This window comes from Rhea pennata, chromosome 3, assembly GCF_028389875.1.
Source record: "Rhea pennata isolate bPtePen1 chromosome 3, bPtePen1.pri, whole genome shotgun sequence".
NCBI lineage: Eukaryota > Metazoa > Chordata > Aves > Rheiformes > Rheidae > Rhea > Rhea pennata.
This window is the reverse complement of record NC_084665.1, coordinates 15,363,333-15,382,033: the sequence shown is the minus strand read 5'-3', so window position 1 is coordinate 15,382,033 and position 18,701 is coordinate 15,363,333. Positions and strand designations below refer to the sequence as shown.

At 37.3% G+C, this 18,701-nt stretch overlaps 1 protein-coding gene across 1 annotated transcript; it reads left to right on the top strand.

The window, feature by feature from the left end:
* The first annotated feature begins 162 nt into the window (after window positions 1-162).
* Window positions 163-16,994, top strand: ERLEC1 (endoplasmic reticulum lectin 1). The gene is made up of 14 exons (XM_062571689.1): window positions 163-273; window positions 1,657-1,761; window positions 3,014-3,094; window positions 4,038-4,115; window positions 4,249-4,312; window positions 6,214-6,254; window positions 8,832-9,055; window positions 11,615-11,744; window positions 12,212-12,373; window positions 13,722-13,781; window positions 15,088-15,212; window positions 15,648-15,725; window positions 15,917-15,992; window positions 16,709-16,994. Exons 2-14 carry the CDS (start codon window positions 1,699-1,701, stop codon window positions 16,778-16,780), a joined length of 1,254 nt encoding a protein of 417 aa, XP_062427673.1. The 5' UTR covers window positions 163-273; window positions 1,657-1,698; the 3' UTR covers window positions 16,781-16,994.
* The last annotated feature ends 1,707 nt before the right edge of the window (window positions 16,995-18,701 follow it).

Here is an 18,701-nt window from a genome sequence, read left to right as displayed (position 1 = left end):
CCGGCGGCGGCGGCTCTCCGCGGCCGCCTCGCCTCAGCTCGGCTCGGCTCGGCTCGGCTCGGCTCGGCTCGGCTCGGCTCGGCTCGGCTCGGCGCGGGCGCCATGACGGGGCGGCGGCGCCGCGCTCCGGCCCCGGCGCCGCGCCCGGCCGCGCCGCTGGCGCTGCTGTGCGGGCTGCTGGCGGCGGGGGCGGCGGGCGGCGGGCGCGCCGCGCCGCAGCTCAGCGACGACATCCCCTTCAGGGTGAACTGGCCCGGCACCGAGCTCAGCCTGGTGGGTGCCGCGGCGGCGGGGCGGGCGGGCGCGCCGGGAAAAGGCGGGTTTTCTCCCCCTTATTTGTGGTTTTTCTTGACAGGACTGTCAAGGTTGTGAGTTTAGACGGGGCATTTAGCAATATACACGCAGTAACCGCTGCCTCAAGAATCTTACGTTCGTCTGCTGGTGCAAAGGTGGTTTTTCAAGTCCCTTTTTACCAGATGCTGCTTTAACAAAATACTCTGCCAAAGGAGCTAGCAGTCTGTAACTGCTAAAGGACACTGGTAGTTAAATTCATATGCTGCTGCTGCTTTCTGTCTCCAGAAGCTATAAATACAATCACACCTTGCACGTATTTTTAAAGGTCCCGCGTGGCAAAAAGGATATTTCAGTTTCGGGTGTGCTTGGCGTAGCTGTACTAAGCTCCGTTTAAAGATCGCCATGCATTTTATTTGTGGTGACAAACTGTATATAAGTTCTCCTGGTTTTTTTGTTAACTGTCTTGGTGCTTTGCAAATAAATACATTTGTACTGCTGTAGTTCCTATGGCTTTTTCAGTGCTATCAGTAAATGAACACGATTAAATCTCTCCCTGAACAATGCTTTTAATGTAAACTGTATTTTATGGTTACAGAATCTTGTGAGTGACCAAGTCAGAAAGAATCCAAAGAGAGTCAAAGCTTAAATTTAGCTCTCATAGTCTGAGTTTGCTGGATTTGTACATGGGAAAATCCCAGGCAAATGTGATCTGAAAGTCAATATAATAATATAATATAATACCATTTTGCTGGTTGCAAAATGGTAGTGGCTATGAGGAGGTTGGTTGTTTTTTAATTAAGCTATTTCATAGCTAGACTCATAGGAAGCAGTTTATCTAAAAGCATGTAAACTCAAAATCCCCCTCTTTTTTTTATTAAGTAGTGTTTTACTTGGAGATACTGTCTGTGGTTCTACTATATTAGGTACTGTATTAGATATTGTCTGTTTTCCTACTATAAAGTAAGATACTGTCATTTTCCTCAAGATCCTACTTTCTGCGTAGAAAACAGACAACATGCGAAAGAAGAGCAAATTCTACACAGAAGTTGTTGGAATATCTTGGATTTCTTTTGGGGCAGAATTGGAAATACGAGAGAATGAGTGTAGAAGAGAGCAGGATTATGGTTGGAAGTAGAAGGATTCCAACAAAGAAGAAAGGAAGCCAAGCAAGCAAATATTAGCTGTGTGCTTCAAGTTGAAATGCCCATTTTTTTTTTGATGTAATTAAAACCCAGGAAATACTCTGGACCACATGTCCTATCAGTCAGAATTAACTTTATTATTCACGCATTCAGGAATATTTTTAACAAATATCATTTTAAAAAGAACCCTGGCTACTTCATAGGCTGTTTGTTTTCTTAGCCTACCACTGGTGTTCTGTACAAAGAGGATAACTACATCATCATGACCACTGTGGATAAAGAAAAATATAAATGTATGCTTCCACTGATATCCAGTGGCAATGAGGTAAGTTCAGAAGATTTTTTTTTCGTAATTATAAGCTGTAGATAAGTCTACAGCATCTTTTGTTATGTTTTTTTCAAAATAAATAATCTTTTTCCTATAAAAGAAAAATCATCTAAAGAGTGATTAACATTTTCACAGCATATAATCGATGCATTCATTTTGTATTAGATATTAGCTGTATACAAAGTATAGCCCTCTGAACAGTCTTGAAATCCTCATTTTATAGGATACCTGAGCAATCATTTGTTATTAATTGATAGGTCTGTCAGTCTCTGTCATGAGTTTTACTTCTGGAAATTCAGCAAAAATCAACACTGATTGGAAATTTCTTATATTTTAAGTAGCGTTGTCAAATTCTATGCCAGCAAATAACTAAAAAGATTGTTAACATTGCTGTCACAATCACTGTATCTGAATGCCTGCCATAGTGCATTTAGTAGTATCGGTCATGAAAGTTTCAATCTCCATTATCTTCTCCCATATTGGAAAACTGATTGTACAATTCAGGGTTTGAATTTTAAAACATATGAACACATTTGTTTATACAGGAGAAAGTAGATTGAGGCGGTCCATCTTTCTTTGGAAATTGGTGAGGTTTCTCATTGGTCTTCAGTCCCTACAATGGTTCTTGTTTTCACACCGTGCAAAAGCTTGCGCAGACAAGCCGTACTTCTATGGCAGGGGCCTCCATTTTGACACTAGGTGATTGACAGTACTGAGTACTTCAACATAGGTGAGAAATCTTTAGTTCTATAGAACTTTGCAGTGCATATTTTTTCAATAGCATGCATATTTGTAGAGTTAAAAATATGCAGAAATAAGCTTCCTCAGTATTTTATATGCCTTTCTGATGCACTTTTTTTATTCAGTGAAAGCTGTATGACCTTTTGATTGTACTGCATGAGTACATCAATATTGATTAACAAATTAAAGATTTTTTATACAGTTTTCCTATTTACCCCACAAGCTGCCACTCTTGACACGAGCAAGTTGAGAGCTACTACTCTTTTGCAATATCTGTATGTCTTAAAACCACTGAATTTTGCTGGTTTGACACTTTGATTTGTGACTTTTATTTGTCTCTTTTTATTGAACTAAATTATCTTCTAGTCACAACACTGTTCCTTCATGGGAGGACTTAATGAGTTTTTAAAAAACCTTATTGCAAAATTAAAAGCATAATTGTTTCAAATGGGTATTTACTATCAGAATGCCTTTAATTTTAATTAATTAAAATATCTTTTTATTCTAGGAAGAAGAGAAGGATTACAGAGGTCCTACTCCAGGAGAATTGTTGGAACCTCTTTTTAAGCAAAGTAGCTGTTCATATAGAGTATGTTATTTCTATCCTGATAACTTGCATGTTAATCACAAGTTTACAAGCCAGCCCATTTTAAGATTCAAGGTTCAATGTAGTTACAAACTGTGGATAAAGGTAGTTCAGGTAGTAATTCAATCCGATTTAGTAATCTAAATCTTAATGACTGTATCTTACTACTATAAAAAGTCTAAATAATTGAAGATCTCAGAATTCAAATAAACAGGGTGACTATAGTAACAATTTATAAATGGGGATTTAAAATGTTCCAGGAGTCCAGGATTTAAAATTCCCGGAGTCAAGCCCTAGCGTGTCACAGTCTATAATGAAAGGCGTTCCTCAGAAAACTTTAGAAGATCAAAATCAAATGTACTTCTAGATATTCTAAAAGTTTTCCAATGTTTCACCAAGTATCATCACTATTTTAAAATTCACTTCTTATATTCTGAGAACAAATCTAATACCAAACAAGTGGGTATTGAGAAGCAGAGAAAGCAAAAATGTCCAGCTGTTGTACGGATCATGGAATCTTCAGATCCCACAGAAGTCCTTGAGGAGGAAGAGAAAGTGGGTCAAGCCCTACTAGTAAACAGCTGATATCTGTAGCAGAGACCAAAAATAGCCTGGGCTGAGTCACTACAGTTTAACCCCAGTGGTAAAGAGTGAATTAACTCCAACACATCTTCAGTTCTTTTTTTTTGCTGTATTATGTCTGTGCAGAGTTGAATTAAAATTTGTCTTTTATGTTTATTTGCAACCTAGTCAAAATCCTTGGGCAATGCTGAGACCATTTGCTGTGCTACTACTTGCAATTGTGCTTTCATCCCCCTGCTTGGGCCAAATTTTTTTACTGTAAAGGTCAAAAGTTTGGGGGGGATTGTCATCTTCTGGTAGTGTATGTAATCAGAAAATGATTTTTTCCTCCTTCTCCCCCTTCTCCCGCCCCTTTTTCTTAAAGATTGAATCTTACTGGACTTATGAAGTCTGCCATGGAAAACATATCCGTCAATATCACGAGGAGAAAGAAACTGGCCAGGTAGGTTTCTTAAAATTTAATAGTCTCTGTCCCCTTTTGGCTGCCATAAACCTGCTTAACTTCTCAAAAAGAATTGAAATCATATATGGAAAATGGTAACTGAAAAACTTTAACTTTTGTTTTTTAATTGTAGAAAATAAACATCCAAGAATACTATCTTGGGAATATGATGATAAAGAACCCATTGTCAGAACCAGGTTTGTCTTAGTTTATTTTATTTTGTTGATGCTGATTCTGGTATTAACTACTACATTCTGAGAAATCTGCTGGAACTTCTGTAGAAAACTATTTCCAATGTGAAAGGATAGTAGAATTCTGTGGATTACTCTTTCTTTGAAAATCTGTTGTTTTCCATAAATTTCAGTGCCTTACATCACATCCATCTTGTCAGTTTTGCCATACTATATAAAATACAATAGTTAATTAGGATTAGGTAGAGAAAATATGTAGTTGATCTGATACGTGCTTGATCTCATTTTTTGATATAATGTAGCCTACTTCACCCTCTTTCTGGGTGAGGGGAAGTGTCTTTCGAACTATAAACAGAGTTCAGAGTGTGTAGCATATGTTCGGCTCTGCTGTTCTTTAATAAAACATAGTATACAAACTAACCTTTTATAGCCTTTGCAAATGGATTTGATTCTTAAAATTGTTTGATTTTTTTTTAGAGTTCTGCAACAGATCTGCAAAAATATTTAAGTGCCTGAAGTGAAACTTCAGTGGAATTTAGGTAGCTGAGTCCCAAGCTATTTTTCTAAGCGCTTCCTTTTTTTCTAGCAAATTACTGTAAATGCTGAAAGTTTTGTGTTCATACCTGCCAATAGCTGCTTCCTTTATATAAGGCTGAGCATTTTGGCACTATGTTAGTTCAAAGAACTCTTAAAAACCCACAAACTAAGTGTCCATCATTAGATTCAGTGGAAACAACGGAAAATATATCAGCTTTGAGTCTTTTTTTTTTAAATTCTGGGCTAATATGTAAGAAGTGGATGCCATCATTTTCCTCCTCATAAAAATGGTAACGTGAGTGCCTGTGTCCTAGAAGGGATTGAGAGCTATAAATTCCATGCCTTTGGATGCCTGCCTGCAGCCTTCAATTAGGTATCTTAGTTCTCAACAGAAACAGAGTTTTAGAAACATTGCATTTTTTTTTAGCATTTCTTATTACGGAGTTACAGTGTTTGTTTGTGCTGTTATTAATCCTGTACAGAGGTACATAATTTTCCCTAAATACTGCTGTACAGAAAACAGATGTCTAGTTTGAGTTTATGAATTCTTTTCTTGGATTTAGATGCTAGGAAGTTACATGTATGATAATCCAGATCATCATATCCAAGACTCTCAGAATGCTGGCCCTCTGTCCTTCCTGCTTGGGTGGCAGATTTTATTCTGTCTGTGCTTCCTATACAGCAATTCATGCTACTTCTCTTCAAAATTAAAACAGATTGAGATGAATCCACAAGTGTATTACAGTAAGCTTGAAACAACTGAACAGGTGACAGCAAAGCAGAGCTGCCTTTTTCTGATACAGTCTGCACTCCGTTCAGGCTTACCTCCTGAAGCAATTCAGAATGCTAAGGATAGCTTTAACCTGTGCCAGCCTCTAGTCGCCTTGTACTGATGCTTACTTTCATGATCATTAGTGTACCATGCACTCTGGCCTAACTTCTTCCTCCAGCTGAGACTAGTGGGTGGGCTGAAGTACTTGCCTACTGCTTACTGTCCTAGCCTGTAAATTCACTCACTCTGAAAGGAATAGTCAGCTGGCCCTCAGAGAACAGCAGTAATGACATATTATTCTGGCCTGTATCACCTTATTGTTGTGCTAAGGATGAATTTGGCCTGTCTGAAACACTTGTGAAATTGTTTCAAGAAGCTACTGACTCGTATTTTGTTCTGTTTGCTCTGAATCCCAGACCACTGGGTTTTTTTCCTTTCTTTCCTCTTTTGCACCTGCACGTTAGTGAAACTGACTCTGATAGTTTATACACAAAATACTAGCAAATACACAGAACATCTAAACTTCTCTTTGTATATAATTTAATTTTATTTCAAGTTCACAGACCTTATGCTTACCTCATTCTTAATTATTCCCTAGATCAAGAAGAAAAGGAAAATCCAAAAGAGAGTGCAAAAGAGGCAAGTGAAAAACATCTATTTTAATTTTTGCCGTCAATAGTGGAGGCAATTTAAATATGATGAAATTATATAATTAGTGCCCTACTACAATAAATGAAACTGCTTTCCTGAGCTGCACTCTTCTCACTTTTGATTATTGGTCCCGTCTCAAAAAGTTTATTGATCTGTTTCATCAAGTTTCTTGCCCTTCCAGTTCCAGGACATCAAAGCTACTCAAATCTTAAAATTTGAGAGAGATGAATTACTTTTCCACTATGAAGATAATACACACAAACACAAAGTGACATTATGGCCTAGCAGCAGTCATTTTTCAAGCTACATCAGAGATCCCTATTCCTTTAATGTTAGCCCCATGCATTTTGGATATGAAGAAACACCTAACAAACTCTTACAGCACTAGTCTTGCTAAATCTGTAGAAAATTTCTCACCTGACTTGATGACCCATCCCATAAAACTCTGTGCTTCCCTTTTCCATTAGAGAACTTTTATTTGATTAGGTCCAAAACTTAATTTTGAGTTATTTTACTTTATAGTGAAACAAGTATCTGAAACATGTTGGAGTTCAGAATCAGCAATAGTAAATCTGACCTGTGGAATGACATGCACCTACCTTATTTTCACTTATCCTTCATGTTAATTGCTGAAATCAAATTTTGTCTACACGTTTCTTGTGGTACCAATTTACGTATCAAAGAGTGGTTCCTCTTCTGCAGTGTATCTCAGAAAATAGATGTTCTTGGTATGCATTATGGAGGCAGTTGGGGAAGCAGGCCCAAACAGAACATGGCCCATTCCAGTAACTGCAGCAGTTAGGCCTCTTTAAAGTTGAAGAAAACTAGATTCTTTGTAGCCTAATTTTTTCTTCATTTCAGAATAAATTAAATCTTTTGCTAACTTTTTCAGCAGTATTTATGATGTACATAGGTTTCAGTCAACAGAGAATTTAGACGTGCGATTTTAGTGGAATCTGTAGTCATGAAAGGGAGAGGGCAGATAACACAGGAGGGAAGTGCTTAAAGCAACCAAAAAGAACCAAAAAGGATGAGGTTTTATCTTAAATCCTGTGTAGGTGCCTTTCAGTTAAGTGCAGACAACAACTGTCTCCTTTTGGGTGTCTTCAACAGTGACCCTCAATGAGATGCTTAGGCAGTCCTTCAGTATTTAAGGAAAGATAGGTCGTTTCCTTCAAAAGGGAAGGGAAGGCACTGGTACTCCCTTTATCAGCTATTTTGTACACAGTCAGAATGTATATTCAGTTCCTAGCTGTGACTTAATACTCAAGTGGAGTGGAGGAGTGACTGGAAGCAACGGAGTGCCTAAACAATTAAGCTGCTGTCATATTCATTCTTTTACCTCATGAATATTGTATCCCTTCATTCATTCATGACGGAACAGTTTCAGTAGGAGAGAGTCAGTGGCCTTGACAGGATTAACGTGTGCTTTGGTAATTGAAGCAGGTGAGGTATGAAAGGGTTCTAAGTCTCTTGGGTTAGTGTCCTGACCATGGAAGGCACCACCACCACCACCACCACTTAGCACAGAGCCTGATTTCTTGTGCACTGATAATATTCACTAGTTCAAAAAACACAGGTAGAGAAAGATCTGTGTCATAGATTCTAATGTGGCTTTTGCATAAGCAGAACTTTGCCCAGGAACTCCAGCTGCATTCAAGATAGGAACCAGAAGAGCGGGCTTTGATGGAATGATGAGCAGTTTGAGGAATGAATCTCTCAAAGTGGAAGTTCGACAAAACTTGAACACTTAGATCCATTTATGACTAGCTTCTAGTGCCCTTAAAATTCTGTCTGGACAAAAATTAAAATATGATTGTGCACTATTAACTATTGTATTCAGAAGCCATTAAATGAGAGTTGCTATTTTTCTATTGGAAAAGCGTTTTTAAATATGAAGGAACAAGTCTGAAGAAATCTTATTTAAAGCATGTACAAAATGGAGGAGAGGGAACTTAAGGCTTTTACCTGGGCTTTATAAAGTACTTTAAAAAGCTTTTTAAAATAAAGTTTTTTATATGAACCTTTCAAACCTTATAAAGTGGGATTTATTTTGTATGTATTGTTAACTTTCTGTTAGACAAGGTAGCAGATGGCTGGGATACTCTAAATAAAGAAAAATGCAGACTATATGTGCTGTGTGCTAAGGGTGGACTGCAGATATCTGGATGGCTTTGCATGGTGCCATGGTCTTTATGATATGGCATCACGCTGAAGGTAACATGCTTGGTCAGGCCTAAGCTGAGCCTGGCAGAGCTACTCACGTGTCTTTGTCTCCTAGGCTGCAGGTTGTACATAGCGGGGCTTGGTGCTCTGACAAAACATTGCACTCGGCTGGTAAGATTTCTTAAAACTGAAACATTAGGCAACCTGTGCAGAGACTCCAGCTGCTTTTGCAATCAGATGTGGCTGAGCTTTGTAGTCAAATCACAAGGTTTGGTGCATTTGTACAGTGCCGTGCTGGAGGTAATAAACCGGAACCCGTTTAGTTGCAGCAACACCTCCATTTCAGAAGAGGCAAAGGAACTTTATTGTGATTCCTAACTTTTACTTTCTTTCACCTAGATACCTACAAAAAATATAGAAGGACAGATGACCCCCTACTATCCTGTAGAAATGGGAAATGGCACACCTTGTAGCTTGAGACAAAACCTACCCAGGTCAAGTACAGTGATGTACATCTGTCATCCAGAAGCTAAACATGAGATTCTTTCAGTAGCAGAAGTTACAACTTGTGAATATGAAGTGGTTATATTGACACCTCTGTTGTGCAGCCATCCTAAATATAGGTATGGTACCCAAATTTTGGCTAACATTATGACTCCAAATTTTCATCAACTTCTATGCATGCATGTGTTTATGCAAGTCTTATGTCCAGCTGTGGTTTCTTGTACAAAATTTTCTAGACATTTCCTGTGACACTTGCATGTTGGCCAGTGTAGTTTTGTCAACTCTTGCTGTTTTCATCTTAAATTCTACAATATTTGCATGTCATAAGTCTCTGCTGATCGATCCCATATGAGAAGCACAAATATTATTTTATTTTCAAAGGTAAGTTTCTAGCCTTGTAATTCCAGAGAAACATAAAGTAGAGCCTGAAGGATGAGACAGCCACAGACAGACAAAGAACACCCAATCTCTTATGTATTTTATGATTTTGAGGTCTTAGGGGTCTTTTTTTTATGGTATTCAAATATTGCAAGTTGCACATGTGCAATATATGTGTGCATAGATTTCAGCTTCTCTATTGAATTTCAGAAAACAAATGCACAGACTTCAATGATAACCTTACTAGCATTTATTTTAGCAGTACTCCCAACTTAAGGAGTTCCCATCTGTCCTGTCCTGCCTCATTACCTTACCTTCAGCTGCATATGAAGTCATATGCATACAAAGAATTCATTATTTCAGTGTTATTTTCAAAAAATCAAGTTTGATTGATTTCTTTCTTTTGATTTCTTTCTTCACCTGCCTGAATTGTAAAATATGTCTTTAGTCTCAACTGTAGAGATTTTTGGCCTTTCAAGGGCTGTAAACAGAACAGCAAAGGAAGTGCGTGACATTCATATGAAACAGGATATAACAGACAGGAGCTCTGAACTGTCCATATACACTGATCTCTGAACAACTGAATATTTAAGTATTTGGCAGTAGGCACAAAGCATGTAAGATAAAATCCTTGATCATGCATTTTATAAAAACTTGGCAGTTAGGTAAATAAGTGATGCTGCTACTAAGTATTTAGTACCGTTTATCACTTTGTTCCTGTAAACAGATCTATTAGTACTATGTTATTTGTTGTGCTTATTTATTGCACTCTTATTTGTATATTATACATTGTGTGTCTTTTAAGCTTCTGTATGCTTACAGAGGCAAAAAGGTGGACAGGCAATTTTTTTTTAATCTAATTTAAAAAGAGATCTTAAGCTGCTGCCTCCTCTTCCTTCCACAGGAAGGTTTGGAAGGCTTTCTGGCTGCTAGCAAGAAATACTTAAGCTAAGCATAAAAGATTTTTATTCTTCCACATATGTCTTCCTAGTGAATAAAGGGTGGATACAGCAGGCTTGAAATGCTGCTCAGTGTCAGCAGACATTCAAACAAACAAACTTCATTTTAAGTTAAGCACACTTTTTCTGTCATGTGCTGTTCCCTGGAACAGCACTGAGCGCTATTGTAGGCACCAATCCTTTTCCTCTAAACCTATTATCTTATCCAATAATGCAGTCACATTAGTTTAGCAAGAGCATAGCCATTTGTTCTGTCTGTCAGTCTTATTTGGGTACAAATTGACCTTCTTTAGGAAGGTGGGAATTGGGGACAGGGAAGAAGGCAGTGAAGACTAGTATTTATTTTTCTACTGTAACTGGTAGTGTTCGGTAATATTATTTAAACAAAATTCAAGACCAGGCTTTTTAGTACAGAACTTGTTGATCTAGTATTTTCGGATTCTTTTAAATATAATGGTTATTATTATATAACTACTGCTGTGTATCACACATCATCATTCTAGGAGAATGTCACAAAAAGCCATCTTGCTTCTGAAGGAGTATCCACTTGTTTGTTTTGTAAATATGCTTCATCAAAATAACATCTTTGAATGAGATGGACAGTGAAAGCTAAGCAAGTTCATCATTTGTCAGTAGGATTTTAATGTTGACCTTTGAGTATTTTCTGTTAAGGCTTTTTTGGTGTTTTAATGAGCCCTTTATTTGTGTAAAATAAGGAGAAAGCTGTGATACTCTGTTTCATCTTCTAGTTATTTCTTTCCTAAGGTGAGCTGCTTTTTGCAGACAGAGGTAGAGAAAAGAAAGGGTGATGATAAAGGAGGAGGAGTATATGAAAAGCCTTACATACCAGATTGTGTAAGAATATATTATTTTAATTATATAGGAACTGTATCTATGAAGTTTAACCTTTGGAGTGTCCCAACTTCTAACTTTTTTCAGAGTGTTGACACAGCATTCATAATACATACACCATGCAGTTTGCTTTTTGATATGCACCATTTTCCTTTTGCAAAAGACTGGTTAGATTGTGTTGATTAGCTGTCTGCCAGCTTTAATGGACTACACAAGGCAAAAAAGTATTTGCATCTGTTTTAATTATTATGACAACAGTGTAGTCTTGACTTGGATGGTGCAAGTGCAAGACAAAAAATAATCACAACTTAGCTCAATGGAATTTGTAGTAACCGTAATAAAAAATCAGGTCTTTACTCCAAAATAAAAGTTTTTAGAAGAGGTTTCTGAGCTGCTGAACAGTACTGAGAGTGTGTTGGCATACCTGTGTGTACAATGATGAGAAATTTGAAAGAACATAAGTCGTATATCCATAACTTGTTTGGACAGGTTCAGGGCTTCTCCTGTGAATGACATCTTTTGCCAATCACTACCGGGATCCCCACTTAAACCCCATAACCTGGAACAGCTGGAGAAACAGCAGGAAATGATGAAGATGCCTTTTAGAAGGGTTAAGGAGGTAGGATTTCTTTAATTTGAAATAGGAAAGTAATTTTAAATAGTACTATTTTTTATATTGTAACACATTTAGCTTTGATTTCAGTGGAATTATTTCTTTTCCCCAACTGTCTAAGACCATGTCATTCTTTCAAATGGTCTTTAGTAAGTTTGTTGCAATCATCTGTGACTTACCTTATTTGGAAGGAAAATAAAGCAGTTAAGTTTGGGCTACCAGTTTAAAACGTGTAGCCTCCTCAGCCTACAGTTTACTAAGTCACTAGTATTTTGACCTTCCATCTTTTTTCAACTGTTCTGAAGACTGTGAAAAAACAGTGACAAAACGCTTTCATATTTTTTCCCACAACCTGCCACTTTAATATTAGATGACTTCTTATAGATCCTAAGATTTAGCAAGGGGCATATAAAGTCTGAATGGACATATTTATGAAGTCTGAATGGACATACGTATGTATACTCTAATTTCAGGAAGAAATGCATTCAACAAAAGAAGAGAAATTTTCTTCCATCCATAAGCCAGTTGCTGTTGGAAGCCATCAGCTATTAACTGTGGGAACAACCCATATCTCAAAACTGACTGATGACCAACTTATAAAGGAGTTTCTTAGTGGTTCCTACTGCTTCCATGGGGTGAGAAATAAAACTATGTATAATAAAATGACCACTTCTTACTTGCATGTACTATTTTATATTTTTTTAGTTTTTTATGAACTTTAATAGTTTAAATTCTTCCCTCAGCAGAGACTTTATTTCTCATAACAAAAGAGGTATTTTTCTTTTTAAAAAATGTTCTAGGTACTTTAGCTTTAAGTGAAAATATTCCTTCAATTTAAGCTCAAGACCTGCTTTTGCCCAGTCCTTGTTCTGCATATTATGCTTTGTTTACATGGCTGCCTCCAAACTAATATCGTTGGCAGTGTTGTGTTGTGCTGTGCCAACAACTTGGGGCCAGCTCTGGTATCTGTACAATCTGTATTTGTGTTTCTGTCCCCCTTCCCCACTAAATACTGTCATTCTGCTGTGTGTGTGAGGAAAAGTATATTTTGAGCATTAAACCTATTACTTTCACTCTGGTCTGAAGCATGGAAAGTAGGAGCTTTATACTTGCAAATGTTATTTCCCTGACTTTCAAATACCTTGTAGTTAGTTCTTGCCTGGCCATACTGAGCAAAATACAAGGCTGAAGTAAAAATATAGTTCTTTTACTATTTAAGTGTAACAACAGAGCTTTCACTGCACAAGCCATGTCAACTTAGGAGTTTTAAGAGCATTATTACATGCGTAATAATTGCCTTTCCTTGCATTGACATAAGGAGGACTTCCATACTTACGAACTTGTAAGTTTACACTATTAAATTTAGTGAAAGGTATCTTTAATCTTTCAATCTTTCTGTTGAAATAAAACTTCCTTGAACAAACTGTGAAATTAAGGTAGATGATGATGAGAATGTTCTGTACCAATTTTGTTAATAAGAAGAAAAAAAATGTGAAAACTCAGCAAGGCATTAAGAGAGGAAGCAATTAGGACAAAGCACTAAAAAAGGAGTTTTACTCAGGGAGACTCAGAGAACAGCCAGCAGAGAAAAGGAGTCTGAAGTCTTCCCTGTCTTTGAAAGAACAAAGCTTTTTTCTTTTTTTTCTTTTTTTTTTTTTTTTTTTTTTTGATAAATTGAGGGGATACTAATAGCTTTTAAAGAATATAGTCTCTTTCAAGAGCAGACTGTCCACAGAAAAATTAGGTTCTCTTCGCTTAAGCTGATCTATTCCATCTCTTGCCTATATCAATTTGTCTAATAAGAGAATCTCTTTCAGTGCGATCCTTGAATCAGGTATCTAATAGGTATGCAGTTTTCAGCTATAATACTCAGTGATTTAGAGTCATGAGGAAAATTTGGTGTGTCTGTGTGTTTTGGGGATTTGGATTTTTGGATTTGTTTTTTTTTTTCTTTTTTGTGCTAACTGAAATTATTCTTCTCAGGGTGTTGGTTGGTGGAAATATGAATTCTGCTATGGGAAATACGTTCATCAGTATCATGAGGTATGTTTAAACAGTTTTGTATTCTGCCACTAGATGGCTACAGCTTCTCTTATTGAAAGCAAAAGCCTGTAAGAGTGAGGACTTTTTTTAAGTGGGAGCAACAGAAATTTATAATAATAAAAGAGCAGAAATATAAAAACAAAACCAAAAAAACTTTTAAAATTCTGTGTTCCTACAAGTTTTGATATACTGTTTGAAAACTAACTTTCAACAAAAGTGATGTTGTGCTGTTTAAATAACAGCAACAAGCAAAGATGGTCCTGAGTAAAGATATGTTCTGGTACTGTTAACCTTCGTCTTCTATGTGCAATCATACTGAGCCATTAACTTTCTTAATTTGTCTTGGACGCATGCCTTCTTTAGGTCCTTGAAACTCCTCTCTGCCTCAAAACACTTTGCTTTTCTGTGTCTGGATGAGGCACCGTGCAAAAAAAGCCACGTTTCCTTCACTCCTTTTGAGCTGTGTGGCATTCGGGTGTAAAGCAAAAGCTGCCGTTCCTTTTCAAAGTTAGGCAAATCTGCAACAGACGCTTTGCTTCCTTAAGAAGATTCATTTTAAAACGATAAAATTGCTACCTGAACAGATTTCTTCCTTTATGTCCCTAACATATTTACCAAAGCAGATATTGCATGCCCCCACAAGACCTTGAGAGGTATATTTGTGTTTTGTTAAATAACCTTTAACAATTCAGGTTTTACTGGACAAGCTGTACAACTGTTTACCTTGTTTTTGATATTTTGAGAGGCTCATTCTGTTCTGCAGTAATAGCTGAATCTACATGGCTTTGGGGGACCCTGCTTTTTTGATAATGATCAGGCAATATCTTGGGGTGGGAGGAAGGTTAGAGAATCCGCCTCAAAAAAATTGAGAAAGGGAACATTCTTTTTTTCTTGGCTAATCCCCATCTTGGGTTTGAGAGGAGTGATTTAAGAGAAGAAATCCTCAGTGTGCTACTGAAGAGTTTATGCAGGGAGATGTAGGAACCATGTCAGATAAAGCATAGTGATGATCAAAGCTGAATAAAACATTTTATGCTTTTTTGGGGGGAAGCAGGGAAGGCAGGATGCTGTTTTGTTCTTTGAAACACCTTTATCAGCTGACACAACCAAGGCGGCTGTTACGAAAAGACAGTCAAATTGAGGCTTGACCCTTCATACAAGTTCGTTGGTACTTTGTCCCAAATGCACAAACAATGTATTATTGACAGCAGAAGACTTGCTCTAAAAATGACCTGCTAATTGTCATTGAAACATCCTCTCTGTTAAATTTCTGATACAAGGTAATTATCAGCTTTTCCTTTTTTAGGATAAGGAAAGTGGCAAGACTTCTGTGGTTGTGGGTACGTGGAGCAAGGAGGAACACATAGAATGGTCCAAGAAGAATGCTGCTAGAACCTACTATCTCAGAGAAGATGGTACACAGACAGTTAGGTATGATTGCAGGCACCTTGGTTACTCTTGTGGTTAGCTCTTCCTGAACTGGTCCCTCACTTGCAAGGTGGGAGGAGAAGAGGAAATACTGGAGCCCACTCCTGCAGTTTGTGAATATTCATTTTACTAATAGATAAAACAAACTATCAAGAGAAGATCATACAGGTTTTTCTCCATAATCAACATAGAACATCAGAAAAGATAATTGAATGCTTTGGATATGATGCGAAGAAATCTTCAAATAGTGAACAATGATTTGCTTCTGCAGTAATTTAAATACAACATATTGCTTTTTTGTTCTGTATATTGGAGTTAAACATTTGGAGAATTATGAGATACTCTATTACACAACTTAGCTGTGTGTATAATAATTTAGCGTTTGAGAATGTAGTGTCTAATATTTCCAAGCTTTCTCATTCCAAACTTTTGTGGCAGGATGGTGTCTCATTTCTATGGAAATGGAGATGTGTGTGACTTAACAGACAAGCCAAGGCAGGTGACTGTGAAATTGAAGTAAGTTAACCTTTTATGTAAACTTGCATTTCATCTCTCTGTTTCATATGTCAGAGGAGAAAGACTCTCTTTCATAAAGCTCAGAAAGTGTTAACTGAGCTTCATAAAAAATGCTATCGACACTAACAAAATCCATATTTTGGATTTGTGCTTTTTGGATAATAAATTGAAAATTTTCTCTCTCTTTTCAGATGTAAGGAATCTGATTCCCCTCATGCTGTAACTATATATATGTTAGAGCCTCATTCTTGCCAATACATTCTTGGGGTATGTAAACACATATTTGAATTCAGTAAGATCAGGTGTTGCCTAGTAGAGCGTGTCTCAAGGTGTATGGTCCACGTTATATGGAAAGTGTGTGATCGGTTTTGATCTTAGCCTTTACTTGTATCAGCCAAAGAATAAAAACAAAGTCTTTTATTTGACAAGAGGAAGAGTTCTAGTGAAATGAGAGCCTTTATAGCTACCATCTCTTGACAGATGGTAATGCAATCCACCTCTGACAAGGGAGCATAGAGGCCAAAGATGAAGACGTGGTGGGTTTTTCAAATGCACTGAAAAATGTTACAATTATTTAAGTGTTATTGTTAAATCTTACTAAGCTGCAGTTCTGCAGTTTCCTCTGTGTTCCTTAGACCTGCTTTATCTCTATTTTTTTACATTTAAAATCATCCCTTCAGGTGACTCTTCACAAAGAGTCATGTCATATGCTTTAGTGCTAATAATAGTTGCTAAACAAATACTGCTTTTTGTTCAACTGCCTTTGCTTAGGAAAGGAGGATTATTATTAATTACATTGTTAATTTATGCTTTTTACTTCGATGTACTGACTCTATAGCATATTAAGTTTTACAAAGTAATGCTGAAGAACTCTGGCTGTTGCAGTCTATTGGAATTAATCTCCTGTAAATCTCTGCTGCAATCTCTTATAAGAAGTTTGTCAGTAATTCTAGTTTTTAACATTTTGATCTTTTATGTTGAAGGTGGAGTCCCCAGTCATCTGTAAAATTTTGGATACAGCAGATGAATATGGGCTCCTTTCAGTGCCCAGCTGAAGAATAGTAAAGCCTGTGAAGAAAGCCATATCTGTCAATCACCCACCTGCCATTTTCCGTATTAATATCACTTCTGCAAGATGACAAAGGCAAACTGAAATTTTCAGCCAACCAACCTTACCAGCAGAATTCTGTAAGATGGGGGACTCATGAACCACTTTGTGTATAACTATGTGTATATAAGAGGTTATTGATAAACTTTTAACAATTAAAATCTTGTCTTGCACTTCCTGTTTGACTTGTGTATGAGAAGTCCTCAAATCAACATCATCATCAAGATATAAATTACCACTTTAGAAAGGCAAATAAACAAGGCTTAGCATCAAGTGAAGAGTCAACTGCCAACAGATAGAATGGAAGAGGGAAAATCACTTCTTGCTGAAGAGCCTTCAGTGGCCCCTAGAACACTAATAGTCATTTAAACATAAACAGTGCATCAGTGTCACCGTTTGGAACTGTATTTATATTGCAGTCCTTCCTCCTGTTACTTTGCCTTTCTCCCACTCAGCTGTTACCCCTTCTTTCATCCTGGGCTACTTTCCAGGACCTCTTTTTATTTACAGGTACCTACATTGGAGAGTTCACTTCAATATATTTATTTTACTGACATCAGTCAGTGATTCACTTTTTTGCATCAGAGGAAGCTCACGTATGATATTAGCAATCTACAATCTTGACATTTCTGTGCCAATACCAGGCCTAGCTAAGCCTCCTGACTTCACTGAACACTTCTCTATGTTCAGTGGCATGTGTTACACAAGTGTCCGAGTGGTTTCTTACCTCCAGATACAACAGTATCTGAAGTGCACTTCTTTACACTTCTGAAATAGCAATTTAAAAGAGTGGAGGGGGAATAAAATAAGTAAATAAATAAAATGGAACTATTGATTTAGAGCCAACATGCCTTCAAGGATTTCCCTCACAAGGGAGAACACTGGAGGCCAGGCAAAAAATCATTTTAGTGCCTGTACCATGTGCTACACTGATCACTTGTTTTGTGTTCTCCTTTCTAAGACACCTGGTCCAGTTAACCTAAGTCAGACACAGACCATCTCCAAACAAGACAAGATTACCTGTGTGTCCTTCAAGTTGCTGTCTCATACTAATTATGCATTGCAAAAAGACAGAAATAGCAGGTTATCACTGAGGAAGAACTTACTTTGATATACCTTCTCTTGTGTTAAGTTCCATCATCATGAGGTTGGCAACTTTGTGTAAAGTCTTAGCTGTGATGATTCATGTGTTGGACTGGGCAAAAGCTGGGCAATATTTCAGTCTGCAGCAACTGTGTATGTTCAGTGTCTTGGTAAGTACTACTTGTTTGTATGCCAGCTACATGCTTCCTCTTTTCTAGAGCTGTTGTGCAAGGTGTAGGAGTTTCGTGACTGATGTCAAAAAGAAATTTGCCAAACATTTGGCATATGACTAGTTGAATAGTTCCTGTAATACCAAGTTAAGCTGCTAGACTGCTGAAACAGGAAAACTAATTTTACTATATCTTATATAGTAGAAGAAACAAAGCAGTAGCAAGATATTAAATTCTGAGTCCTTGTTCCTAATCCCATCTGTATTTTAATGGTCTAGTGATGGGCCAAAGAAGACTAGGAGAGGAGGAGAGCATCTTCTACCTAGATTTTTTTTCTTGTGAAATTCTGAGAAAATCACAAAGTTGCTTGAATTTTAATCCTATGTTTTAGCCAGCAGCTTTTAGAAAAGATATTAAAAGGAGTGTTCTCCTGAATCTACACATCTAACTTAGTTTCCCTAAAATTCTTTTATTTGCCTCCATAATCAAACAGAACAGTGTCCCATCAACTGTCTAACAACGGATGGAGTAATAGTTGCTGGATGCTGACCAAAGTTTCTCTTTGACCACAAACAATTTGTTGCACTATCAGTTTGTAAATTCCATATCAAACAG

Excerpts from the sequence above, each read along its gene's own strand:
- ERLEC1 (XM_062571689.1), top strand. The coding sequence starts at position 1,699 with ATGACCACTGTGGATAAAGAAAAATATAAATGTATGCTTCCACTGATA. Across the intron at positions 15,213-15,647 it reads GATGGTACACAGACAGTTAG|GATGGTGTCTCATTTCTATG; the intron begins GTATGATTGCAG and ends CTTTTGTGGCAG. Across the intron at positions 15,726-15,916 it reads CAGGTGACTGTGAAATTGAA|ATGTAAGGAATCTGATTCCC; the intron begins GTAAGTTAACCT and ends CTCTCTTTTCAG.